Genomic DNA, 20607 nt, shown 5'->3' on the forward strand with positions numbered 1-20607 from the left:
CATTTTGCAGCCCCAACCTGAACCTTTCGCACCCCCAACGCTGGCATTTTGTGGCCACAACCCTGGCATTTTGCACTCCCAAATCCAGCGTTTTATGGCTCCAACCCTGATGTTTCTCAGCCCTGACCTTGGTGTTTTACAGCTCCGACCCTAACATTTTGTGGCCCTAACCCCGGTGTTTCGCAGCCCCAACCATGGCATTTTGCATCCCAAATCCTGGCATTTTGTGCCCCCAACCCAGGCGTTTTGCACTCTGAACCCCAGCATTTTGCAGCCCCAACCCTGGTGTTTTGCAGCCCCAATCCTGGAACTTTGTGCCCCCAACCCAGGCATTTTGCACCCTGAACCCCAGCATTTTGCAGCCCCAACCCAGGCGTTTTGCACCCTGAACCCCAGCATTTTGCAGCCCCAACCCTGGCGTTTTGCACTCTGAACCCCAGCATTTTGCAGCCTCAACCCTGGCGTTTTGCATCCCCAATCCTGGCATTTTGTGCCCCCAACCCAGGCGTTTTTCACCCTGAACCCCAGCATTTTGCAGCCCCAACCCTGGCGTTTTGCATCCCCAATGCTGACATTTCATACCCCCCAACCCTGGAGATGTGAATGTGAGGGATATTTGGGGCTCTTTAGTCTCAGCTGTGAAGAAGCCTTGAGGCTGCAGCCCCTCGAGGAGGAGAAGGGGGAAGCTCCAGCTGCTGGGGAACTGGGAGCAACTGGGAGGTCACTGGGAAGAAGCTGCTCTGGCACTGGAGCCTGGGGAAGGCGATGGCAGGAAAAGCAGAAACCCCAAACTGGGGTTCAGAGCAAGGCTGGGGGGTCCCTGCACCCCCCCCGAACAGGGACAAACTCCTTTTGGGGGACAGGACCGAGCGCTTTTCAGCCCGGTTGCTGCTGCCGACTACGTCAAGGCCAAACGTGGAGTCACGTGCGGCGATGGCAAAGTCCTTCCTGAGCAAACAAGCCCTTAAGCAACCGCCGCCAGGGCTGCTTCGGCGTCTCCCGCAGCCCTGACGCCACCATGGATGGGCTGCAAGGGGACGGGGGTCCCTGGGGGCACTGTGCTTGAGCTCTGGGATCCCCCCCTCTTCCCTGATAGAGCTGCAAGTGCCGCAAACCCCACTTTGCACAGTTGAGCCCTCCCCAACTTGCAGGTCCTGAGGAGGAATTGCAAATAAGGATTTTGGGGGGTGCTGTTAGGGTCAGCCCCCCCCGCTTCTCCTGGCTGGAGGAAAGCATGGAGTCCCCATGGCTGTCCCCAGTGGTGACACGGGGGCTGGGGACACAGCACGGGATCGATGGCATAGGTGGCCCCAGGCTTTTGGGAACTGGGGCGTGAAGGCACAAGCCGAATCACCACCCAAGTTCAAGGGCATATGGTGCAACCTGGAGCTGAACAGGGGGCTGCTCCGGTCTGGGGGGGTCCAGCAGCCCCTGTCCCACATGGAGGGTGCAGCTGTGTCACCCTGTCCCCTCCACCGGGTCCCTCCGCAGGTCCTACATCTACCAGAAGCGCTGGGTGAAGCTGGACGCCGACTACCTCCGCTATTTCGACAGCGAAAAGGTGGGCGAGGAGGGAGGATTTGGGGGGGGTCAGGGTGAGAAGGTGGCGGGGGGGTCACCCCAGTGAGGCCACGTCCTTGCCAAGGGGCAGCATCCCCGGGATGGGTGCTGGGGTGGGATGCAGGATGCTCAGAGCCACCCGGACAGGGATGCTCTCAGCATTTGGAGCACCGGGAGGGTCCCCATCCCATCACTGTGAGGTGACACATGTGTCTGTCTGTCCTCCCCGCTTGCCCCCCCACCAGGACGCCTATTCCAAGCGCTTCATCCCCGTCTCCTCCATTTCCCGCGTCGCCAGCGTTGGGGACCAGAAATTTGAGGTTGTCACCAACAACCGTAACTTCGTGTTTCGGGCCGAGAGTGACGGTGAGTGACAAGGGTGAACCTGCTCCGGGATGTCCCCTCCCCTGGCCCAAGAGGGGGCTGATCCCGCCCCGTGTGTCCCTCTGTCCCCACAGCCGATCGGAACGAGTGGATCCGGACCCTGCAGCAGATGGCGGAGGAGCGGAAGAGCAAAGCTTTGGAGAGGATGCCGATGTCACCGAGCGCCGACGGTGCCACCGAGCCCGTTGACAAGTGTGGCTTCTTGGAGCTGCGGGGCTTTAAGCACAAGCTCTTTGTGGCCGTGGCCGGGGACAGAGTTTTCCTCTATAAGAACGCAGAGGTAGGTGGCTGGGGGGGCCGTGGGGGACCCTGTGACACTTTGAGGGGGACCCTGATGCCACTTTGATGGGCACCTGTCCTGGTTTTGTTAAAAACAAGACAAGTTTCTCTTCTGGTGAATTTTCCTTTGAGCTGAAGTCTCCTTGCTAACTGCACTTCACGTCCACAGAGCAGCAGTGAGCGGGGGCACCCCAGGGCTGTCACCCCCCAAACTGGGGACACCCCAAGATGCAATGTCCCCCCCCCCAACCCCCGCCAAGATTTGGGGTCCCGTGGGAGCATCGCACCCACCGCAGCTCCCCCAGAGCCCCTTGTGCTCCCCCAGGGCTGGGAGGGGACATGGGTGCAGGCAGAGCATCATCTGTACCCCCCCACATCACCCCCTTGTCCCCCCCAGGACTATCGCCTGGGGATCGGCATCACCTACATCGAAATGAACGTGGGGAACGTCAAGGAGGTGGATCGCCGGGGTTTCGACCTCACCACGCCGTACCGCATCTTCAGGTGACCCCACGGAGCGCTGGGGGTGCCAATGGTGTCCCCCCCACCGCCACGGCCGTCCCTCACCCCCCATCCCTGCCGCCGTAGCTTCTCGGCCGATTCGGAGCAGGAGAAGGAGGAATGGGTGGAAGCCATGAGACAATCCATCGCCGAGGCGCTTTCCAACTCGGAGGTGGCCGAGAGGATCTGGGGGGTGGAATCCAACCGCTTCTGCGCCGACTGCGGCTCCCCCCACCCCGAGTGGGCCTCCATCAACCTCTGCGTCGTCATCTGCAAACGATGCGCCGGTACCCGCATCCTGGGGGGGTGGAAGGGGCCGAGCACCCCCCTGCTATGGGAATGGGGGGTGTTGAGCATCCCCTGCCATGGGATGGTGGGAGGGGGAATGTGGGGTGCAAGGGACCCCAAAATATGTCCCTAAGGGCTTGTCTCGCTGGCAGGGGAGCACCGGGGTTTGGGCCCCGGCGTCACCAAAGTGCGGAGCTTGAAGATGGACAGGAAGGTGTGGACAGAGGAACTGATCCAGGTAGCGGGACAGAACCCCAAAACCCTCTATTTTTGGGGGGGACACCCCGTTTCTTCCCAAGAGCAAACCCAAAGCACAGCAGAGGCTTTTCCATCCCCATCTAAGCTACGATCCAGGATGTGGGATGCGGGGTGACACCATGGCTCGCTTGGGGACCCCCAGCAGCCCCCCCATGCGTTCTGTGTCCACCTGGCGCCCACCCAGCGAGGACAAGTGGCACTTGTGTCCCCCGCGCCGCAGACAGACGGCGTCTGTGTGTCCGTGGCGGGAGGGGCCCGTCTGGCGAGCCGCGGGGCCACCGGCGTGGAGGAATGCCGCAAACCCACCCCCCCGCCCCGGCCGCCGTTTCCAACCCCTGGCTGGCCCCCGCTCTTCCCAGTTCCTCCCAGTTGGATCCCGCATTCCTGTCTGGCGTCCCACCCCCGCCTCCGGCATCGCCCGCTCCCCGAGCCCCCAAACGCTTCCAGCTGTTCCCCTTCACCCCCCCAAACCTCCTCCAGCCTCTCCCCAGCCCTTGCATCACCCCAAAAAGCTTCACGGTCTTACTGGGACAATCTGGGAGACACCTAAACGCCCATTTTTTAATGCTGGGGGGGCCACAGGAAGCCTTTTAAATCCACCCCGTGGATGCTGAGCACCACCCCCCCTTGCCCGCAGCTGGATGCTGCTTTCCAGATGTGATTTTCCAGGGTGGGAAGGGGAGGGACAGCTGTGGAATGGGGGGGGGTGGTGCTATAGCACCCATGGCTTTTCCTGCACTTTTTCCTGCACCCCTGGGTATCAGTGACCCCCCCCATAAGCACAAAGAGCCCCCATGCCCAACCCCGCTCCATCCCGCCCACCGTCCCATCGTCCCCTCCTTGTCCCCGCAGCTCTTCCAGCAGGTGGGCAACGCGGTGGCCAACGAGTTCTGGGCCGCCAACGTCCCCCCCAGCGAGGCCATCGGCCCCAGCAGCCCCAGCGGGGACCGGCGGCGCTTCCTCGTCGCCAAATACCGGGAGGGCAAGTACCGGCGCTACCACCCGCTTTTCGGCAACCAGGAGGAGCTGGACAGGGTCAGTGACCCCCCCTGATCGGGGGCTGGGTGTCGGTTTGAGGGGTCCCACCTGGGTGCTGAGGTGGGGGTCCCCAGGGTGTTTTGGGGGGGCAAAGGCTGTGCCTGAGCGAGATGCCCCCTCTACCTCCCCTGTCCCCACTGTGCCCCCCCAAGTCAAAGCCTGGGGTCCCCAGAAGGGACAGGGTGTGGTGACAAGGTGACATCTCTGGGGCACCACAAGCTTCATTGCCAGGATGGGGAGCCTGGGTCGAGGTGGGGTGTCCCCCAACCAAGCCAGATGTCCCCAATAGCCAGACCCCCCCTCCCAGACCCAGACCCCACTCCCACAGACAGAACCTGCGCCCCAACAAACAGACCTGCCCCCCACAGCCAGACCCCCTACCACAACCAAACCCCTCCAGGGTTCATCTCCTTGGACACGGGGCTGGGGTCCAGCACGGGGCTGGAGTGGGGTTCAAGGGGGGGCACCCCAGGATGTGTGGGGGGGGCAGAGGTGCCTGCCCAGCACCCCCACCCATTCCCATTTGCTTACTGGGCTGGAATCCTATGCACAAGCAACACTGGGACCCCCACCCCGGTGCTTCGGTGTTTGTCCCCCCCCAACCCACAGCTCCGTGTTTGCACAAGAGCCGGGGGGGAGGCCGGGAATTCGCATGTGGGCTGGTTTGTTTTTCTGCTCGGGCCAAGTCGTCCCGCCCCGCGACGATGACTTCACCCGCTCCTCCAAAACTTCTCCATTTATTTTCTATTGCTTTTTTCTTCCTCCCACTTTCAAACCTTCTTTGTCCTGTTCGGGTCGCCAGTTGGGGGGATCTGGTTGTTCGTCCCGCTCGGGTCGCCGGTTGGGGGGATCTGGTTTGTCCTGCTCGGGTCGCCGGTTGGGGGGATCGGGTTGTTCGGCCGTGGCTCCTTTCACCGTGGTGGTTTGGGGGGTTTTTCCTCCTCTTCCTCGCCAGCCTTCGGCCTCACGCCGCTCGTGCCGCAGGCTCTTTGCGCCGCTGTCACCACTGGGGACCTGGCGGAGACGCTGGCGCTGCTGTTCTGCGGGGCGGCGGTGACGTGTGACACCGGGGACCCGCGGTGCCCCACGCCGCTGGCGCTGGCCCAGAGGAGCGGGCAGAGGCTGCAGATGGAGTTCCTGCTCCACAACAGGACCTCAGGTATGGGGTGGCCCCTCTTGAGCCCCCCACCCTCCATGGGATTAAAGCCACCGGAGCTGGGGTGTCCCCAGGGGGTGTTTGAAGCCTGACCTGGCTCTGTGCACCCCAGGAAGGGGGTTTTGGGGACCTTTGGATGGGGGGACGGGGAGGGGGGCTCTGTCCCAACTGGGGACACGGTTTGGCACAATGGGGACAATGGGAATGGGAGGGGTGGGGACAGCCCTCCCACACCGTCCGGGTGCACTGTGGCTGTCCCAGGGGAATGTCCCCCCACCCAAGTGTCCCCAGGGAATGTCCCCCCACTGCAGTATCCCCAGGGAATGTCCCCCCACCCAAGTGTCCCTGGGGAATGACCCCCGACCTGAGTGTCCCCAGGGAACGTCCCCCTACTCCAGTATCCCCAGGGAATGTCCCCTGGGAATGCCCCCCCACCCATGTGTCCCCAGGGAATGTCCCCCCACCCAAGTGTCCCCAGGTAATGTCCCCCCACCCGAGTGTCCCCAGGGAATGTCCCCACACCCCAGCATCCCCACAGCCCCCAGGAATGTCCCCCCACCCAAGCGTCCCCACTGGGGCCAGGGTGGTCTGACCATTCTACACCTCCTTTTCCGTGCCCCCCAACCCCACTGTGGGTGGGCTGAGGGCCCCCCAGTCCCGACCCCCCCCCTGCCCCGGGGTGGCCCTGGGCTGCGAGGTGTGCCGGGTGGCGGTGTCACCTCCCTCACCGCCGGTGTCACCTCCCTCACCGCCGCGGGGGCCAAGTCCGGCCCACGGAAGCTGGAGCTCACCCAGGACTGGGCCTGGCGGCCGCTCCAGTCAGCCCAGTGCAAACAGGGAACTGGGAGAGCGGCGAGGCCACCCCGGTGAGCCAGGAAAACCAAAGCCTGCGCTTGTCCTGCTGGCGCTGGCAGGTGTCACCAGAGGTCGATGGCGCGGGTGGCGCGGGGTGCTGTGTCCCCATGGGGTTCCATGTCTCTGGGTAACCCCACTAGCGTCCTTGTCCCCTCAGAAGTGTCCCCACACCCCATCTCTGCCTGGTCCCCAGGCCAAATGGGGGATGCCTGTTGTTGGTGGGCAAAGGGGGGAAACTGAGGCACATGACTGTGGTGACATGGGGACGATGTGGCAGAGCCCTGGGCTGTTATTCCAGCTGCAGGGCTGTTTAATATCGCCATCCGTGACCTGGGTGAGGGCATTTACTGCACCCTCAGTAAGTTTGGAGATGACACCGAGTTGGGTGGGAGTGTTGATCGGCTGGAGGGTGGGAAGGATCTACAGAGGGATCTGGACAAAGGGCCACCAGCATCCTGGCTGGTGCCAGCACTGGTGTGGCCAGTGGGACCGGGGCAGTGACCGTCCCTGTGCTGGGACCTGGGGAGGACAAACCGCCAATCCTGGGGGCGGTTTTGGGACCCTCAGCTCAGGGCTCAAAATGGCGGCCCCAGGGGCACCAGAATCACCTCAGGGCTCAAAATGGCGGCCGGAGGGGTGGTGGGATCATCTCACAAGAAAGTCCTTGAGGTGCTGGAGTGAGTTGAGAGAAGGGAACGGAGCTGGTGAGGGGCTGGAGCACAAGTGTGATGGGAGCAGCTGAGGGAGCTGGGGGGTTCAGCTGGAGAACAGGAGCTGAGGGGAGACCTTCTGATCTCTGAACTGCCTGAAAGGAGCTTGGAGCCAGGGGGGTCGGGCTCTGCTCCCCAGGAACAAGTGCCAGGAGCAGAGGAAACGGCCTCAAGTTGCACCAGGGGAGGTTGAGGTTGGATGTGGGAACAATTTCTTCCCCAAAGGGCTGTGGGGCATTGGAACAGGCTGCCCAGGGCAGTGCTGGAGTCACCATCCCTGGAGGGCTGGACAGACGGACATGAGGTTCTCAGGACGTGGGGCAGGGACAGGGGTGGGTTATGGTTGGACTCGATGATCTTGAGGTGCTTTCCCAACCAAAACGATTCTGTGATCCTGTGCGGGGTGTGGGATGCAGGATGCCCTCCCAGCAGCCCCCCGTGACAGCTCGTCACCCCATTTCTTTGCAGAACCGCCGCGTTTGGAGGTGGGGGACAGCGAGGACAAGCCCTACTCAGTGTCCCTTCCCTCCGTCACCCACCATGGCTTCCTCTACAAAACCCCCTCCATGGCCAAGCCCGTGGGCGAGCGGAAAGGCCAAGAAGGTACGGGGGGCAGTCTGAGGGGCTGGGAAATCGGGGTGCAGGGAATGGGGGGGCTGTGGCAACCCCAAAACGGGGCTTCCCAGCACCTTCCTGTGCCCCGCAGAGTTCAGCCGGCGCTGGTGCACGCTGCAGGACGGCGTCCTCAGCTACTACGAGAACGACCGCAACGCCGTCCCCAACGGCGAGATCAAGGTGGGGGAGATCGTCTGCCTGGTCAACAACCCCCCCCACAGCCACGGGTGAGGCTGCACCCCCCCAAGCACCCCACATCCCATAGCACCCTGCTATAACACCCCCACATCCCATAGCACCCTACTATAACACCCCCGCGTCCTATAGCACCCCCCATCCAATAGCACCCCCACGTCCTATAGCACTCCCCCATCCAATAGCACCCTGCTATAGCACCCTGCTATAGCACCCCCACATGCCATAGCACCCCCACTATCCTGTAGCATCCCAATATAGCACTCTGATATCCCATAGCACCCTGCTATAGCACACCCGCGTCCTATAGCACCCCCCATCCAATAGCACCCTGCTGTAACACCCCCACATCCCATAGCACCCTGCTATAGCACCCCCGCGTCCTGTAGCACCCCCCATCCGATAGCACCCTGCTATAACACCCCCCCATCCAATAGCACCCTGCTATAGCACCCCCACATCCCATAGCACCCCCACTATCCTGTAGTATCCCAATATAGGACTCTGATATCCCATAGCACCCTGCTATAGCACCCCCGTGTCCTATAGCAGCCCCCATCCAATAGCACCCTGCTATAGCACCCCCATGTCCTATAGCACCCCCTCATCCAATAGCACCCTGCTGTAACACCCCCACATCCCATAGCACCCTGATATAGCATCCTTGCATCCTATAGCACCCCCCCATCCAATAGCACCCTGCTATAACACCCCCCCATCCAATAGCTCCCTACTATAGCACCCCCACATCCCATAGCACCCCCACTATCCTGTAGCATCCCAATATAGCACTCTGATATCCCATAGCACCCTGCTATAGCACCCCCACATCCCATAGCATCCTGCTATAGCACCCCCATGTCCTGTAGCACCCCCCATCCGATAGCACCCTGCTATAGCACCCCCACATCCCATAGCACCCTGATATAGCATCCTTGCATCCTATAGCACCCCCCCATCCAATAGCACCCTGCTATAGCACCCCCACATCCCATAGCACCCTGCTATAGCACCCCCACATCCCATAGCACCCTGATATAGCATCCTTGCATCCTATAGTACCCCCCCATCCAATAGCACCCTGCTATAGCACCCCCACATCCCATAGCACCCTGCTATAGCACCCCCATGTCCTATAGCACCCCCTCATCCAATAGCACCCTGCTGTAACACCCCCACATCCCATAGCACCCTGCTATAGCACCCCCATGTCCTATAGCACCCCCTCATCCAATAGCACCCTGCTATAACACCTCCACATCCCATAGCACCCTGCTATAGCACCCCCATGTCCTATAGCACCCCCTCATCCAATAGCACCCTGCTGTAACACCCCCACATCCCATAGCACCCTGCTATAGCACCGCCAAATCCCATAGCACCCTGCTGTAACACCCCCAGTATCCTGTAGCACCCTGCTGTAACACCCCCACATCCCATAGCACCCTGATATAGCACCCTGCGTCCTATAGCACCCCCTCATCCAATAGCACCCTGCTGTAACACCCCCACATCCCATAGCACCCTGCTATAGCACCCCCGCGTCCTATAGCACCCCCCATCCGATAGCACCCTGCTATAACACCCCCCCATCCAATAGCACCCTGCTATAGCACCCCCACGTCCCATAGCACCCCCACTATCCTGTAGTATCCCAATATAGGACTCTGATATCCCATAGCACCCTGCTATAGCACCCCCGTGTCCTATAGCACCCCCCATCCAATAGCACCCTGCTATAGCACCCCCATGTCCTATAGCACCCCCCCATCCAATAGCACCCTGCTATAACACCCCCCCATCCAATAGCTCCCTACTATAGCACCGCCACATCCCATAGCACCCCCACTATCCTGTAACATCCCAATATAGCACTCTGATATCCCATAGCACCCTGCTATAACACCCCCGTGTCCTATAGCACCCCCCATCCGATAGCACCCTGCTATAGCACCCCCACATCCCATAGCACCCTGATATAGCATCCTTGCATCCTATAGCACCCCCCCATCCAATAGCACCCTGCTATAGCACCCCCACCCCCACATCCCATAGCACCCCCACTATCCTGTAGTATCCCAGTATAGCACTCTGATATCCCATAGCACCCTGCTATAGCACCCCCATGTCCTATAGCACCCCCACATCCAATAGCACTCTGCTATAAAACCCCCACGTCCTATAGCACCCTGCTATAGCACCCCTGTGTCCTATAGCAACCCCCATCCAATAGCACCCTGCTATAACACCCCCACATCCCACAGCACCCTGCTATAGCACCCTCATGTCCTATAGCACCCCCTCATCCAATAGCACCCTGCTATAACACCCCCACATCCCATAGCACCCTGCTATAGCACCCTCATGTCCTATAGCACCCCCTCATCCAATAGCACCCTGCTGTAACACCTCCACATCCCATAGCACCCTGATATAGCATCCTTGCATCCTATAGCACCCCCCCATCCAATAGCACCCTGCTATAGCACCCCCACCCCCACATCCCATAGCACCCCCACTATCCTGTAGTATCCCAGTATAGCACTCTGATATCCCATAGCACCCTGCTATAGCACCCCCACATCCCATAGCACCCCCACTATCCTGTAGTATCCCAATATAGCACTCTGATGTCCCATAGCACCCTGCTATAGCACCCCCATGTCCTATAGCACCCCCTCATCCAATAGCACCCTGCTGTAACACCCCCACATCCCATAGCACCCTGATATAGCATCCTTGCATCCTATAGCACCCCCCCATCCAATAGCACCCTGCTATAACACCCCCCCATCCAATAGCTCCCTACTATAGCACCCCCACATCCCATAGCACCCCCACTATCCTGTAGCATCCCAATATAGCACTCTATTATCCCATAGCACCCTGCTATAGCACCCCCGCATCTGATAGCACCCCCCCATCCGATAGCACCCTGCTATAACACCCCCACATGCCATAGCACCCTGCTATAGCACCCCCATGTCCTATAGCACCCCCTCATCCAATAGCACCCTGCTGTAACACCCCCACATCCCATAGCACCCTGATATAGCACCCTGCGTCCTATAGCACCCCCTCATCCAATAGCACCCTGCTGTAACACCCCCACATCCCATAGCACCCTGCTATAGCGCCCCCGCATCCGATAGCACCCCCCCATCCAATAGCACCCTGCTGTAACACCCCCCCATCCAATAACACCCTGCTATAGCACCCCCACGTCCCATAGCACCCCCACTATCCTGTAGCATCCTAATATAGCACTCTGATATCCCATAGCACCCTGCTATAGCACCCCCGCGTCCTATAGCACCCCCTCATCCGATAGCACTCTGCTATAACACCCCCACATCCCATAGCACCCTGCTATAGCACCCCCGTGTCCTATATCACCCCCCATCCGATAGCACCCTGCTATAACACCCCCACATCCCATAGCACCCTGCTATAGCACCCCTGCATCCTATAGCACCCCCCCATCCAATAGCACCCTGCTATAGCACCCCCACATCCCATAGCACCCCCACTATCTTGTAGCACCCCAATATAGCACTCTGATATCCCATAGCACCCCCATCCAATAACACCCCAATATAGCACCCTGATCTCCTATAGCACCCCAATATAGCATCCTGATCTCCTATAGCACCTCAACGTTCTGTAGCACCTCGACATCTTATAGCACCACAATATAGCACCCTGATCTCCTCTAGCACCCCAATATCCTATAGCACCCCAATATAGTACCCTGATATCCTATAGCACCCCAATATCCTATAGCACCGCAATGTAGCACCCCAGTATCCTGTAGCACCCCGATATCCTATAGCAACCCAATATGACACCCTGATATCCTATAGCACCCCAATATCCTATAGCACCACAATATAGCACCCTGATCTCCTCTAGCACCCCAATATCCTATAGCACCCCAATGTAGTACCCTGATATCCTATAGCACCCCAATATCCTATAGCACCGCAATGTAGCACCCCAGTATCCTGTAGCACCCCGATATCCTATAGCAACCCAATATGACACCCTGATATCCTATAGCACTCCAATATCCTATAGCACCCTAAGTTGGACTTTATGATCCTTGTGGGTACCTTCCAACTCAGGACATTCTATGATTCTATGGTATAGCATCCTGATATCCTATAGCACCCCAATATAACACCCTGACATCCTATAGCACCCCAGTATAGCACCCTAATCTCCTATAGCACCCCAATATCCTATAGCACCCCAATGTAGCACCCTGATATCCTATAACACCCCAATATAGCACCTCTGTCCCCAACCCCTCCGCTGTCCCCCAGCTTGTGTCACCTGCCTGAGCCAGCTGGCTTTGCAAGGAGGCTGTGTAACCCCTTTGTAACCCCTTTGCAACCCCTTTGCAGCCCTTTGGTAACCCCTTAGTAATCCCTTTGCAGCCCCTTTGCAAGCCTTTTGCAACTCCCCTGCAGCCTCTTTGTAGCCCCTCTGCAGACCCGTTGTTAACCCCTTTGTAACTTCCTTGCCATCTCCTTTGCAGCCCTTTGTAAACCCTTTGTAGCCCCGTTGTAACCCTTTTGTAATCCCTTTGCAACCCTTTTGCAACTTGCCTGCAGCCCCTTTGTTAACCCCTTTGTAACTCTCTTGCCAGCCCCTTTGTAAACCCTTTGTAGCTCCGTTGTAACCCTTTTGCAATGCTTTTGCAGCCCCTTAGCAATCCTTGTGTAACCCCTCCACAGCCCCTTTGTAACCCCTTTGTAGCACTTTTGCAGACCCTTTGCAGCACTTTTGCAATCACTTTGTAACCCCTTTGCATCTCCTTTCTAACTTCTTTGTAACCCACTTGCAACTTGTTCACAGCCCCTTTGCAACCCCTTCGTGAAACTTTTGCAGCCCCTTAGTAACCCCTTTGTAGCCCCTTTGCAGCCCCTTTGTAGCCCCTTCGCAGCCCCTTTGTAACCCCTTTGCAGCACTTTTGCAATCCCTTTGTAGACCCTTTCTAACGCCCCTGTAGCTCCTTTGCAACCCCTTTGCAATCATTTTGCAGCCCCTTTGTAACCCTTCTGCAATCCCTTTGTAACCCCTTTGTAACCCCTTTGTAGCCCCTTTCTAACCCCTTTGCAGCACTTTTGCAATCCCTTTTTGTAACTCCTTTGCAGCCCCTTTGCAACCTGTTTGCAGCCCCTTTGCAACCTGTTTGCAGCCCCTTTGCAATCGTTTTGCAGCCCCTTTGTAACCCTTTTGCTATCCCTTTGTAACCCCTTTGTAGCTGCTTTGTAACCCCTTCATAGCCCCATTGTAACCCCTTTGCAGCACTTTTACAGTCCCTTTTTGTAACTCCTTTGTAACCCCTTTGCAACCTGTTTGCAGCCCCTTTGCAATCGTTTTGCAGCCCCTTTGTAACCCTTTTGTAACCCCTTCGTAGCCCCTTTGTAGCCCCTATACTCCACATCAGACCCTACACACAGCCCGGGGACGCGCGGGGGGACCCCAGCATTGCGATGCTCCCACCCTTGGGACACCCGTGTCACCCAACCACCCCCGTGTCCCCCTTATCGCAGGATCGAGAACACGTTCGAGCTCTACACCGAGTCGGAGCGGCTCTACCTCTTTGGGCTCGAGAGCCCCGATTCCGCACGGGAATGGCTCAAATCCATTGCCAAGGTGGGATGCGCTGGCCTGGGGTGGCTGTGGGGACCCGCTACGGTGACACTGACCCGTCCCTCGTGTCCCCACCTCAGTCCTTCGTCCCTCCCCGTGCTGAGGAGCTGCTGGCGCTGGATTTCGAGCGTGTGGGGCGGCTGAATTACAAGGGGGGGCTGGACCTGGAGCGAGCCCGGGAGGGCTGGTTCGCCCTGGCCGGCTCCGCGCTCCACGTCTCCTCCGAGGACAACCAGCGCCAGGAGCCGCTGCAGCTCCGCAAGCTCCAGGAGCTCTGTGCGTGTCCGGGGGACCTTGGGGAGAGGGGGGTGTCCCCCAAATCCTGCCCAGATGGGGGTCTTTGCGCTGGGTGGGATATGGGAGCTCTTCCTCTTTATCATCCTCTTCTCCAGGCCTGGAAAGTTGGGGATGGAGCTGGACCTGTTGACACGGCCACCTCATGGGGTTGGGGGGGTTAGCACTTCCCCTGAGTGACCCCCATTCCCCGGGGTGACCCTGTGTTCCCTGGGTGACCCCTGTCCCCCCAGGTTACCTTCAGTTCCCCCTGGGTGACCTCCTGTCCACCCAGGTGACCCCAATTCCCCCAGGTGACCCCCTGTGCCCCTGGGTGATCTCCCATCCCCTTGGGTGACCCCGTCTCCCCCAGGTGACCCCCAGTGACCCCCTGTACTCTCAGGTGACCCCCTATCCCCCCGGGTGACCCCCTGTCCCACAGGGTGACCCAATTCCCCTGGGTGACCCCAGTTCCCCTAGGTGACCCCCTGTTCCCACAGGTGACCCCATGTACCCCCTGATAGACTCCCCCCTTCCCCTGGGTGACCTCCTGTTCCCCCAATAGACCCCCTGTCCCCAGGGGCGACCCCCATTCCTCTGGGTGATCCCCTCTCTCCTTGGGTGACCCCCTGTCCCCCCGGGTGACTCCAGTTCCCCTGGGTGACAGACTCTCTGCCATCCCTTCCAGCCATCCAGGGTGACAACGAGGTGCTGGTGCTGGTGGAGAGGCGAAGGTAAGAGCAGAAAGTGGGGGGTGATAGGGGGTTAGACCCCCCCCAGCAAATTATCACCCCCTGCCCAAGCCCATCCTCATCCTGGGGTGCCTTCACTCTCCCTATGGGACCCCCAAGAGGGAGCCAGGACCATCCCTAGACCCCCAGGACCACCCCAGAGGGGGTCCCAGCCATGCAGTGGGGTTTGGGGGTGTCATGTCCCCCGCTAAAGCCAGGCTTGCGGGCAGGACGCTGTACATCCAAGGGGAGAGAAAACTGGATTTCCTGGGCTGGCTCCACGCCATCCAGAAAGCGGCGGGGACCTCGGGGGACACCCTGTCGGAGCAGCAGCTGACGGAGTCAGACGTCCCATTGCTGGTGGATCGGTGCATCGACTACATCACCCAGTGCGGTATGTGCTGGCACAGCACCTAATTAGCATTAGAAACTAATGAAGTTCAGCCAAAGCCAGTGCAGGGTCCTGTCCCTGGGGAGGAACGGCCCCCAGCACCACAGGTTGGGGTTGAGCTGCTGGGAAGCAGCTTGTGGAGAAGGACCTGGGAGTTGTGGTGACAACAGGGTGACCAAGAGCCAACCATGTGCCCTGTGGCCAGCGGTACCTGGGGTGTGTGAGGAAGAGTGACCAGGAGGTCAGAGAGGTTGTTCCTCCCTCTCTGCTGCCCCGGTGAGGCCACATCTGCAGAACTGGGTCCAGTTTAAGGACAAGGAATCACTGGAGAGAGTCCAGAGAGGACACGAAGATGCTGAGGGGTCTGGAGCATCTTTGTGATGAGGAGACACTGAGAGAGCTGGGGCTGCTGAGCTGGAGAAGAGAAGCTGAGAGGGATGTGATCAATGGATCAATATCTCAGGGTGGGTGTCAGAGGATGGAGCAGACTCTGTTCAGTGGTGCCCAGCGCCAGGGTGAGGGGCAATGGGCACAGGCTGAACCACAGGAGGCTCCATCTGAACATGAGCAGAACCTTGTGTGCTGGGAGGAGCCAGAGCCTGGCCCAGGCTGCCCAGAGCGGGTGTGGAGTCTCCTTCTCTGAGACATTCAAACCCCCTGGGATCCTGTGTGATCTGCTCTGTGACCCTGCATTAGGGGGGGGGTTGGACTGGGTGATCTCCAGAGGGCCCTGCAACCCCAGCCTGTCTGGGTTTCTATGATTTGGGTCATTAAATCAGTGTTACACATTAGCTTGAGACCTGACACACTCATGACGTGTTCCCATCCCTCCCTGAGCTCCAGCTCCATGGGAGCTCTCCGGCTCACTGCTCCAGCCCGCAGCTCCTTGGACAGGTGGGGGGTCCCTGTCCCCCGTGGAGGAGGGGTCTCACCCCCACTGTCACCACCACAGGGCTGACATCCGAGGGCATCTACCGCAAGAGCGGGCAGAACTCAAAAACCACGGGGCTGCTGGAGATGCTGCGCCGGGACGCCCGCAGCGTCCGCCTGAAGGAGGGCGAGCACCAGGTGGACGATGTCGCCAACACCCTCAAACGCTTCTTCCGCGACCTCGGGGACGGGCTCTTCACCGGGCGCTGGGGGCCCGAGTGGCTGCAAGCGACAGGTGAGCCCTGGGAGGGGGGTGTGGGGATTGGGGGGCATATCTGGGTTCCAGGTTTTGCGGGGGGCTCGGGTGGTGGGTGAGGAGCTTGGTGGGCTGGGGCTGAGCCAGGGCTGAGAGCCAGAGGCCCCCTGCCCTTTGCTTCTGGATCTGGCCACTGAATACGGGGGATGGATGCACCCAGTGGCAGAACAGCCATGAGCCACCGAGCTGGGATACTCTGACCCTATGGAGCTGGGATGTTCCAGCCCCATGGAACTGGGATGCTCTGGCCTCATGGATCTGGGACATTTCTTTGCTGGGATGCTCCAGCCCCATGGAGCTGAATGATCCAGTCCCATGGAGCTGAGATGCTTCAGTACTGGGATGCTCCAGCCTCATGGAACTGGATACTCCAACCCTGGGATGCTCTGGTCCCATGGAACTGGGATGCTCTGGTCTTGTGGAGCTGGGACACTCCAGTACTGGGATGCTCTGGTCTTGTGGAACTGGGATACTCCAGTCCTGGGATGCTCCAGTCCCATGGAGCTGGGATACTCCAGTACTCAGATGCTCTGACCCCATGGAGCTGGGATGCCCCAGACTCATGGAACTGGGATGCTCCAGTCCCGGGATGCTCCAGTCCCATGGAGCTGGGATGCTCCAGTCCTGTGAAGCTGGGACACTCCAGTGCTGTGGTCCTCCAGCCTCGTGGGACTGGGATGCTTCAGCCCTGGGATGCTCCAGCCCCATGGAACTGGAATGCTCTGCCTTGTACAGTTGGGATGATGCAGTCCCATGGAGCTGGGATGCTCCAGCACTTCAGCCCTCGAATGCTCTGGCCCCATAGAACTGGGATGCTCTTGTCTCATGGAGCTGGGACACTCCAATGCTGGGATGCTCTGTTCCCATGGAGCTGGGATGATCCAGCCTTGTGGAACCAGGATGCTCCAGTCCTAGGATGCTCCAGTCCGTGGAGCTGGGATGCTCCAGTATTGGGATGCTCTGACTTTGTGGAGCTGGGGTGCCCCAGCCTCTTGGAACTGGGATGCTCCAGCCCTGGGGTGCTCCAGCTCCATGGAGTTGGGATGCTCCATCCCCACGGTGGGGCAGGAGGCTCTGAGGTGGTGTTTGGAGAGGGGACGATGAGACTGTGACTCTCAATCTCACCTTCGTCCCCCTGCCATTCTCTCCTTCCTGCCCCTTTGGCAGCGTTGGAGGATGAGGAGGAGAAGATCAGCGAGTACCGGCGGCTCCTGGGCGCCCTCCCCACAGTGAACCGGGCAACGCTGAAGGCGCTCATCAACCACCTCTTTCGGTATGGTGTGGGCAGCGGGGCCACTGTGTGGCCAAACCTGGGGTCCCCAAGCCCCTGGAGGGCATCGTGGCCTCTGTGGTGGGGTCCTGGGGTGAAGGAGAACCTTGATCCCTTGGCTCATGTCCCAGTGTTTGGGGTCAAGATCTGCCCAAAGCTGAGCATCACATCCCTGTGTGGGGGACATTCCTCTCAGTGAGACCAAAGTGGGGCTCCCAGCGGCAGGAATTGTCATGGGGGTCCCCACAGGGTCCAGCGCTTCTCTGGGGAGAACCAGATGAACACGCACAACTTGGCCATCGTCTTCGGACCCACGCTCTTCCAGACGGACGGGAAGGACTACAAGGCCGGGCGCGTGGTGGAGGACCTCATCAGCCACTACGTGAAGATCTTCAACGTAGGTTCACCACTCCCCACTGCACTGCTCTGGGGGTGGGGGACTGGATCAGTGTGGACGTTCCCAGCAGATGGAGAAGTGGGAGGAGGAGGGAGCTGGGTCTATTCTATAGATATCTCCTTGCTTCAGAGGAACTCCTGGCTTGTGTTGGACTAGGTGATCTTCAGAGGTCCCTTCCAACCACAACCATCATGTGATGAGGGGAAGAGGGGTCCATGTCCCTGCAAACCCTGGAGACCCACATCTGCTGCCCTCCACCCGCCACCCAAGGGTGGTCTGCTCAGCCCTGATGGCTCCTCTTCCTTGGCAGGTCAATGACCAGGAGATGAAGAAGCAGCAGGATGAGATCATGGCCATCATGAAGATGCGGGAGGCAGCGTCCAGTGGGACGCAGGTGAGTCCTGGACATGGGGGCCTTCCCGGAGCACTCTCTTCATGTGGGACCTGCTCCAGCTTCTCCTGGGGATGCCCCAGGGTGGTGTCCATGCTGTGTGTGGGGATTTAGCCCATGTGTGGGAAGCTGTGGGTCAAAGGTCTTTCCTGTTGCCCTCCAGCAAGCCGGGGACTTCATCTGCACTGTTTACCTGGAGGAGAAGAAGACAGAGGCAGAGCAGCACATCAAGGTGAGGGCACAGAGAGGACAGGGACCCCTAAACCTCCATGGTGGCACTGGGCACACGCTCTGAGCTGGCACCTCTATGGCGTGAGGGTGGAAGGGCCTTGGGCACTGGCTGGTGGAGACCTGTCCCCTCCCTCTGTCCCGTCCTCCCAGATCCCGGCCACAATGACAGCTGAGGAGCTGACCTTCGAGATCCTGGACCGGAGGAAAATAGTCATGAAGGAGAAGGACTATTGGAGCTGCTTCGAAGTGAACGAGAGGGAAGAGGCAGGTTGGTGTGGGGGGTGTGAGGATGGTGGGGCTGGGGATGGTGATGGTGATGGAGGTGGTGACATGATGATGGTGATGGAGATGATGATGGTGAATGTGATGATGGTGGTGACTGTGATGGAGATGGTGATGGTAATGGAGACAGTGATGGTGACAGAGTTGGTGGCGAAGATGAGGATGGAGATGGTAACAGTGATGAAGCTGGTGATAGAGGTGGAAATGGAAGTTGAGATGGTGATGAAGATGGAGATGGCAACGTAGATGGAGATGGTGACAATGGTGGAGACAGTGATTGCAGAGTTGATGACAGAGATGGGGGTGGAGATGGTAACAGTGATGGAGCTGGTGATGGAGATGGAAGTGGAAACTGAGATGGTGATGGAGATGGTGACAGGGATGGAGATAGTGACAGAGATGGAGAAGGAAATGGAGATGGTGACAGAGATGGGGGTGGAGACTGAGATGGGGATGGAGATGGATACGGATATGGAAATGGAGATGACGAAGGTGACAGAGATGGAGATGGCAATGGAGATGGTGATGGTGACTGTAATGATGGTGGTGATGGTGACAGAAATGGCAATGGTGATGGTGACACTGATGGAGATGGTGATGGGGACAAGAAGGCTCCCATGGGGACAGCACCACAGAGCAGTGCTGGCCTGTGCTCCATCTCTCAGGGGTTGACACCTGTGGTGCCACATCTCGGTTGCACATGGCTGAGTGCTGCAGAGGGGTGGGTGGTTTGAGCCACGACCTGCAGGACATCTCTCTGCATCCTTGGGGGGTCCAAATGCCCTTGAAGCTTGGGGTGGGTCGTGTCTGGGCTTCCTGGCCACCAACAGGAGCAGCCCTGAGGTCCCAAGCAGACAAGAGCTCGGTGTGGGCAGGATGAGACCCTGGTCCTGTGACCCCCTGACTTGGTGGGTGCCACCCTGGGGATGCTGCCTGAGCCCTGCCTGTCCCCCTGCCCGACAGAACGGCCCTTGCACTACTCGGAAAAAGTCCTGCCCATCTTGCACGGCCTGGGGACGGACAGCTACCTGGTGGTGAAGAAGCAGCTGGCCATGGAGAACATGCTCATCTACCTTGGTGACGAACCAGGAGCTGGGAGAGTGGTGGGGTGGGGTGGGATGGGGTGGAAATGAGGGTGGAGATGGAAATAGAGATGGAGATGTGGGGATGGGGATGGGGTGGGGAATGGGTAAAGGATTGTGATGGCAATGGGGATTGGGTGGAGATGGGGATGGAGATGGGATTGACATTGGGATGGTGATGCAGATGGGATGGTGATGCAGATGGGATAGAAATGCAGATGGGATGGGGCTGGGGAAGGGAATGGAGATGGGGCTGGGATGGGAATGGAGATGGGATGGGATTGGGATGGAGATGGGATGGGGAAGGGAATGGAGATGAGGCTGGGATGGGAATGGAGATGGGGTGGGAATGCAGATGGAATTGGGACGGAGATGGGATGGGGATGGGAATGGAGATGGGATGGGAATGCAGATGGAATTGGGATGGAGATGGAATGGGGATGGGGAAGGGAATGGAGATGGGGCTGGCATGGGAATAGAGATGGCATTGGGATGGAGATGGAGATCGAGATGGAGATGGGGATGAGGATGGAAATCAGCATGGGATTGGGACGGGGATTGGGTGGAGATGGGTTTATGTTGGGATGCAGTTGGGATTGGGATGGAGATGGAGACAGAGATGGGGATGAGATAGGATGGAGGTGGGGATTGGGATGGGGATGAAGATGGGGATGGGGTTGGGATGGGGATGGAGGTGAGGTTGGGGTGGGGATGGGTGTGGAACTGGGATGGAGATGTGGATGGTGATGGGATGGGGACAGGGATGGGCATGGGGACACCTCCCTGTCCTGCCAGCTGCAACCTGCAGAGGATCCCCACAGGTTCCACCACCCCAGGGCCACATCTCCCTGGCCATGCTGTGGGGGCACCAGC

General features: G+C 59.1%; 1 protein-coding gene across 6 annotated transcripts in view; it reads left to right on the top strand.

Annotated features, from left to right (window-relative positions):
* The window catches only part of ARAP1 (ArfGAP with RhoGAP domain, ankyrin repeat and PH domain 1), a 50159-nt gene that overhangs the window by 23937 nt on the left and 5615 nt on the right, over positions 1 to 20607 (top strand). For 5 of the 6 annotated variants that reach the window (XM_071811696.1, XM_065834099.2, XM_071811769.1 and 2 more), the window contains 21 exons: positions 1492 to 1561; positions 1806 to 1926; positions 2019 to 2224; positions 2621 to 2727; positions 2812 to 3011; positions 3165 to 3250; positions 4123 to 4305; positions 5293 to 5467; positions 7498 to 7632; positions 7736 to 7871; positions 13401 to 13503; positions 13581 to 13776; positions 14462 to 14507; positions 14735 to 14898; positions 15848 to 16060; positions 17249 to 17354; positions 17601 to 17748; positions 18059 to 18142; positions 18303 to 18371; positions 18521 to 18638; positions 19616 to 19729. In XM_071811696.1, coding sequence (XP_071667797.1) covers positions 1492 to 1561; positions 1806 to 1926; positions 2019 to 2224; positions 2621 to 2727; positions 2812 to 3011; positions 3165 to 3250; positions 4123 to 4305; positions 5293 to 5467; positions 7498 to 7632; positions 7736 to 7871; positions 13401 to 13503; positions 13581 to 13776; positions 14462 to 14507; positions 14735 to 14898; positions 15848 to 16060; positions 17249 to 17354; positions 17601 to 17748; positions 18059 to 18142; positions 18303 to 18371; positions 18521 to 18638; positions 19616 to 19729 — 2780 coding nt within the window. The remainder of the gene's footprint in view (positions 1 to 1491; positions 1562 to 1805; positions 1927 to 2018; positions 2225 to 2620; positions 2728 to 2811; positions 3012 to 3164; positions 3251 to 4122; positions 4306 to 5292; positions 5468 to 7497; positions 7633 to 7735; positions 7872 to 13400; positions 13504 to 13580; positions 13777 to 14461; positions 14508 to 14734; positions 14899 to 15847; positions 16061 to 17248; positions 17355 to 17600; positions 17749 to 18058; positions 18143 to 18302; positions 18372 to 18520; positions 18639 to 19615; positions 19730 to 20607) is intronic. The other variant, XR_011740283.1, reaches the window with a different exon arrangement.

This window comes from Patagioenas fasciata, chromosome 1, assembly GCF_037038585.1.
Source record: "Patagioenas fasciata isolate bPatFas1 chromosome 1, bPatFas1.hap1, whole genome shotgun sequence".
In the NCBI taxonomy this organism is placed as follows: Eukaryota; Metazoa; Chordata; class Aves; order Columbiformes; family Columbidae; genus Patagioenas; species Patagioenas fasciata.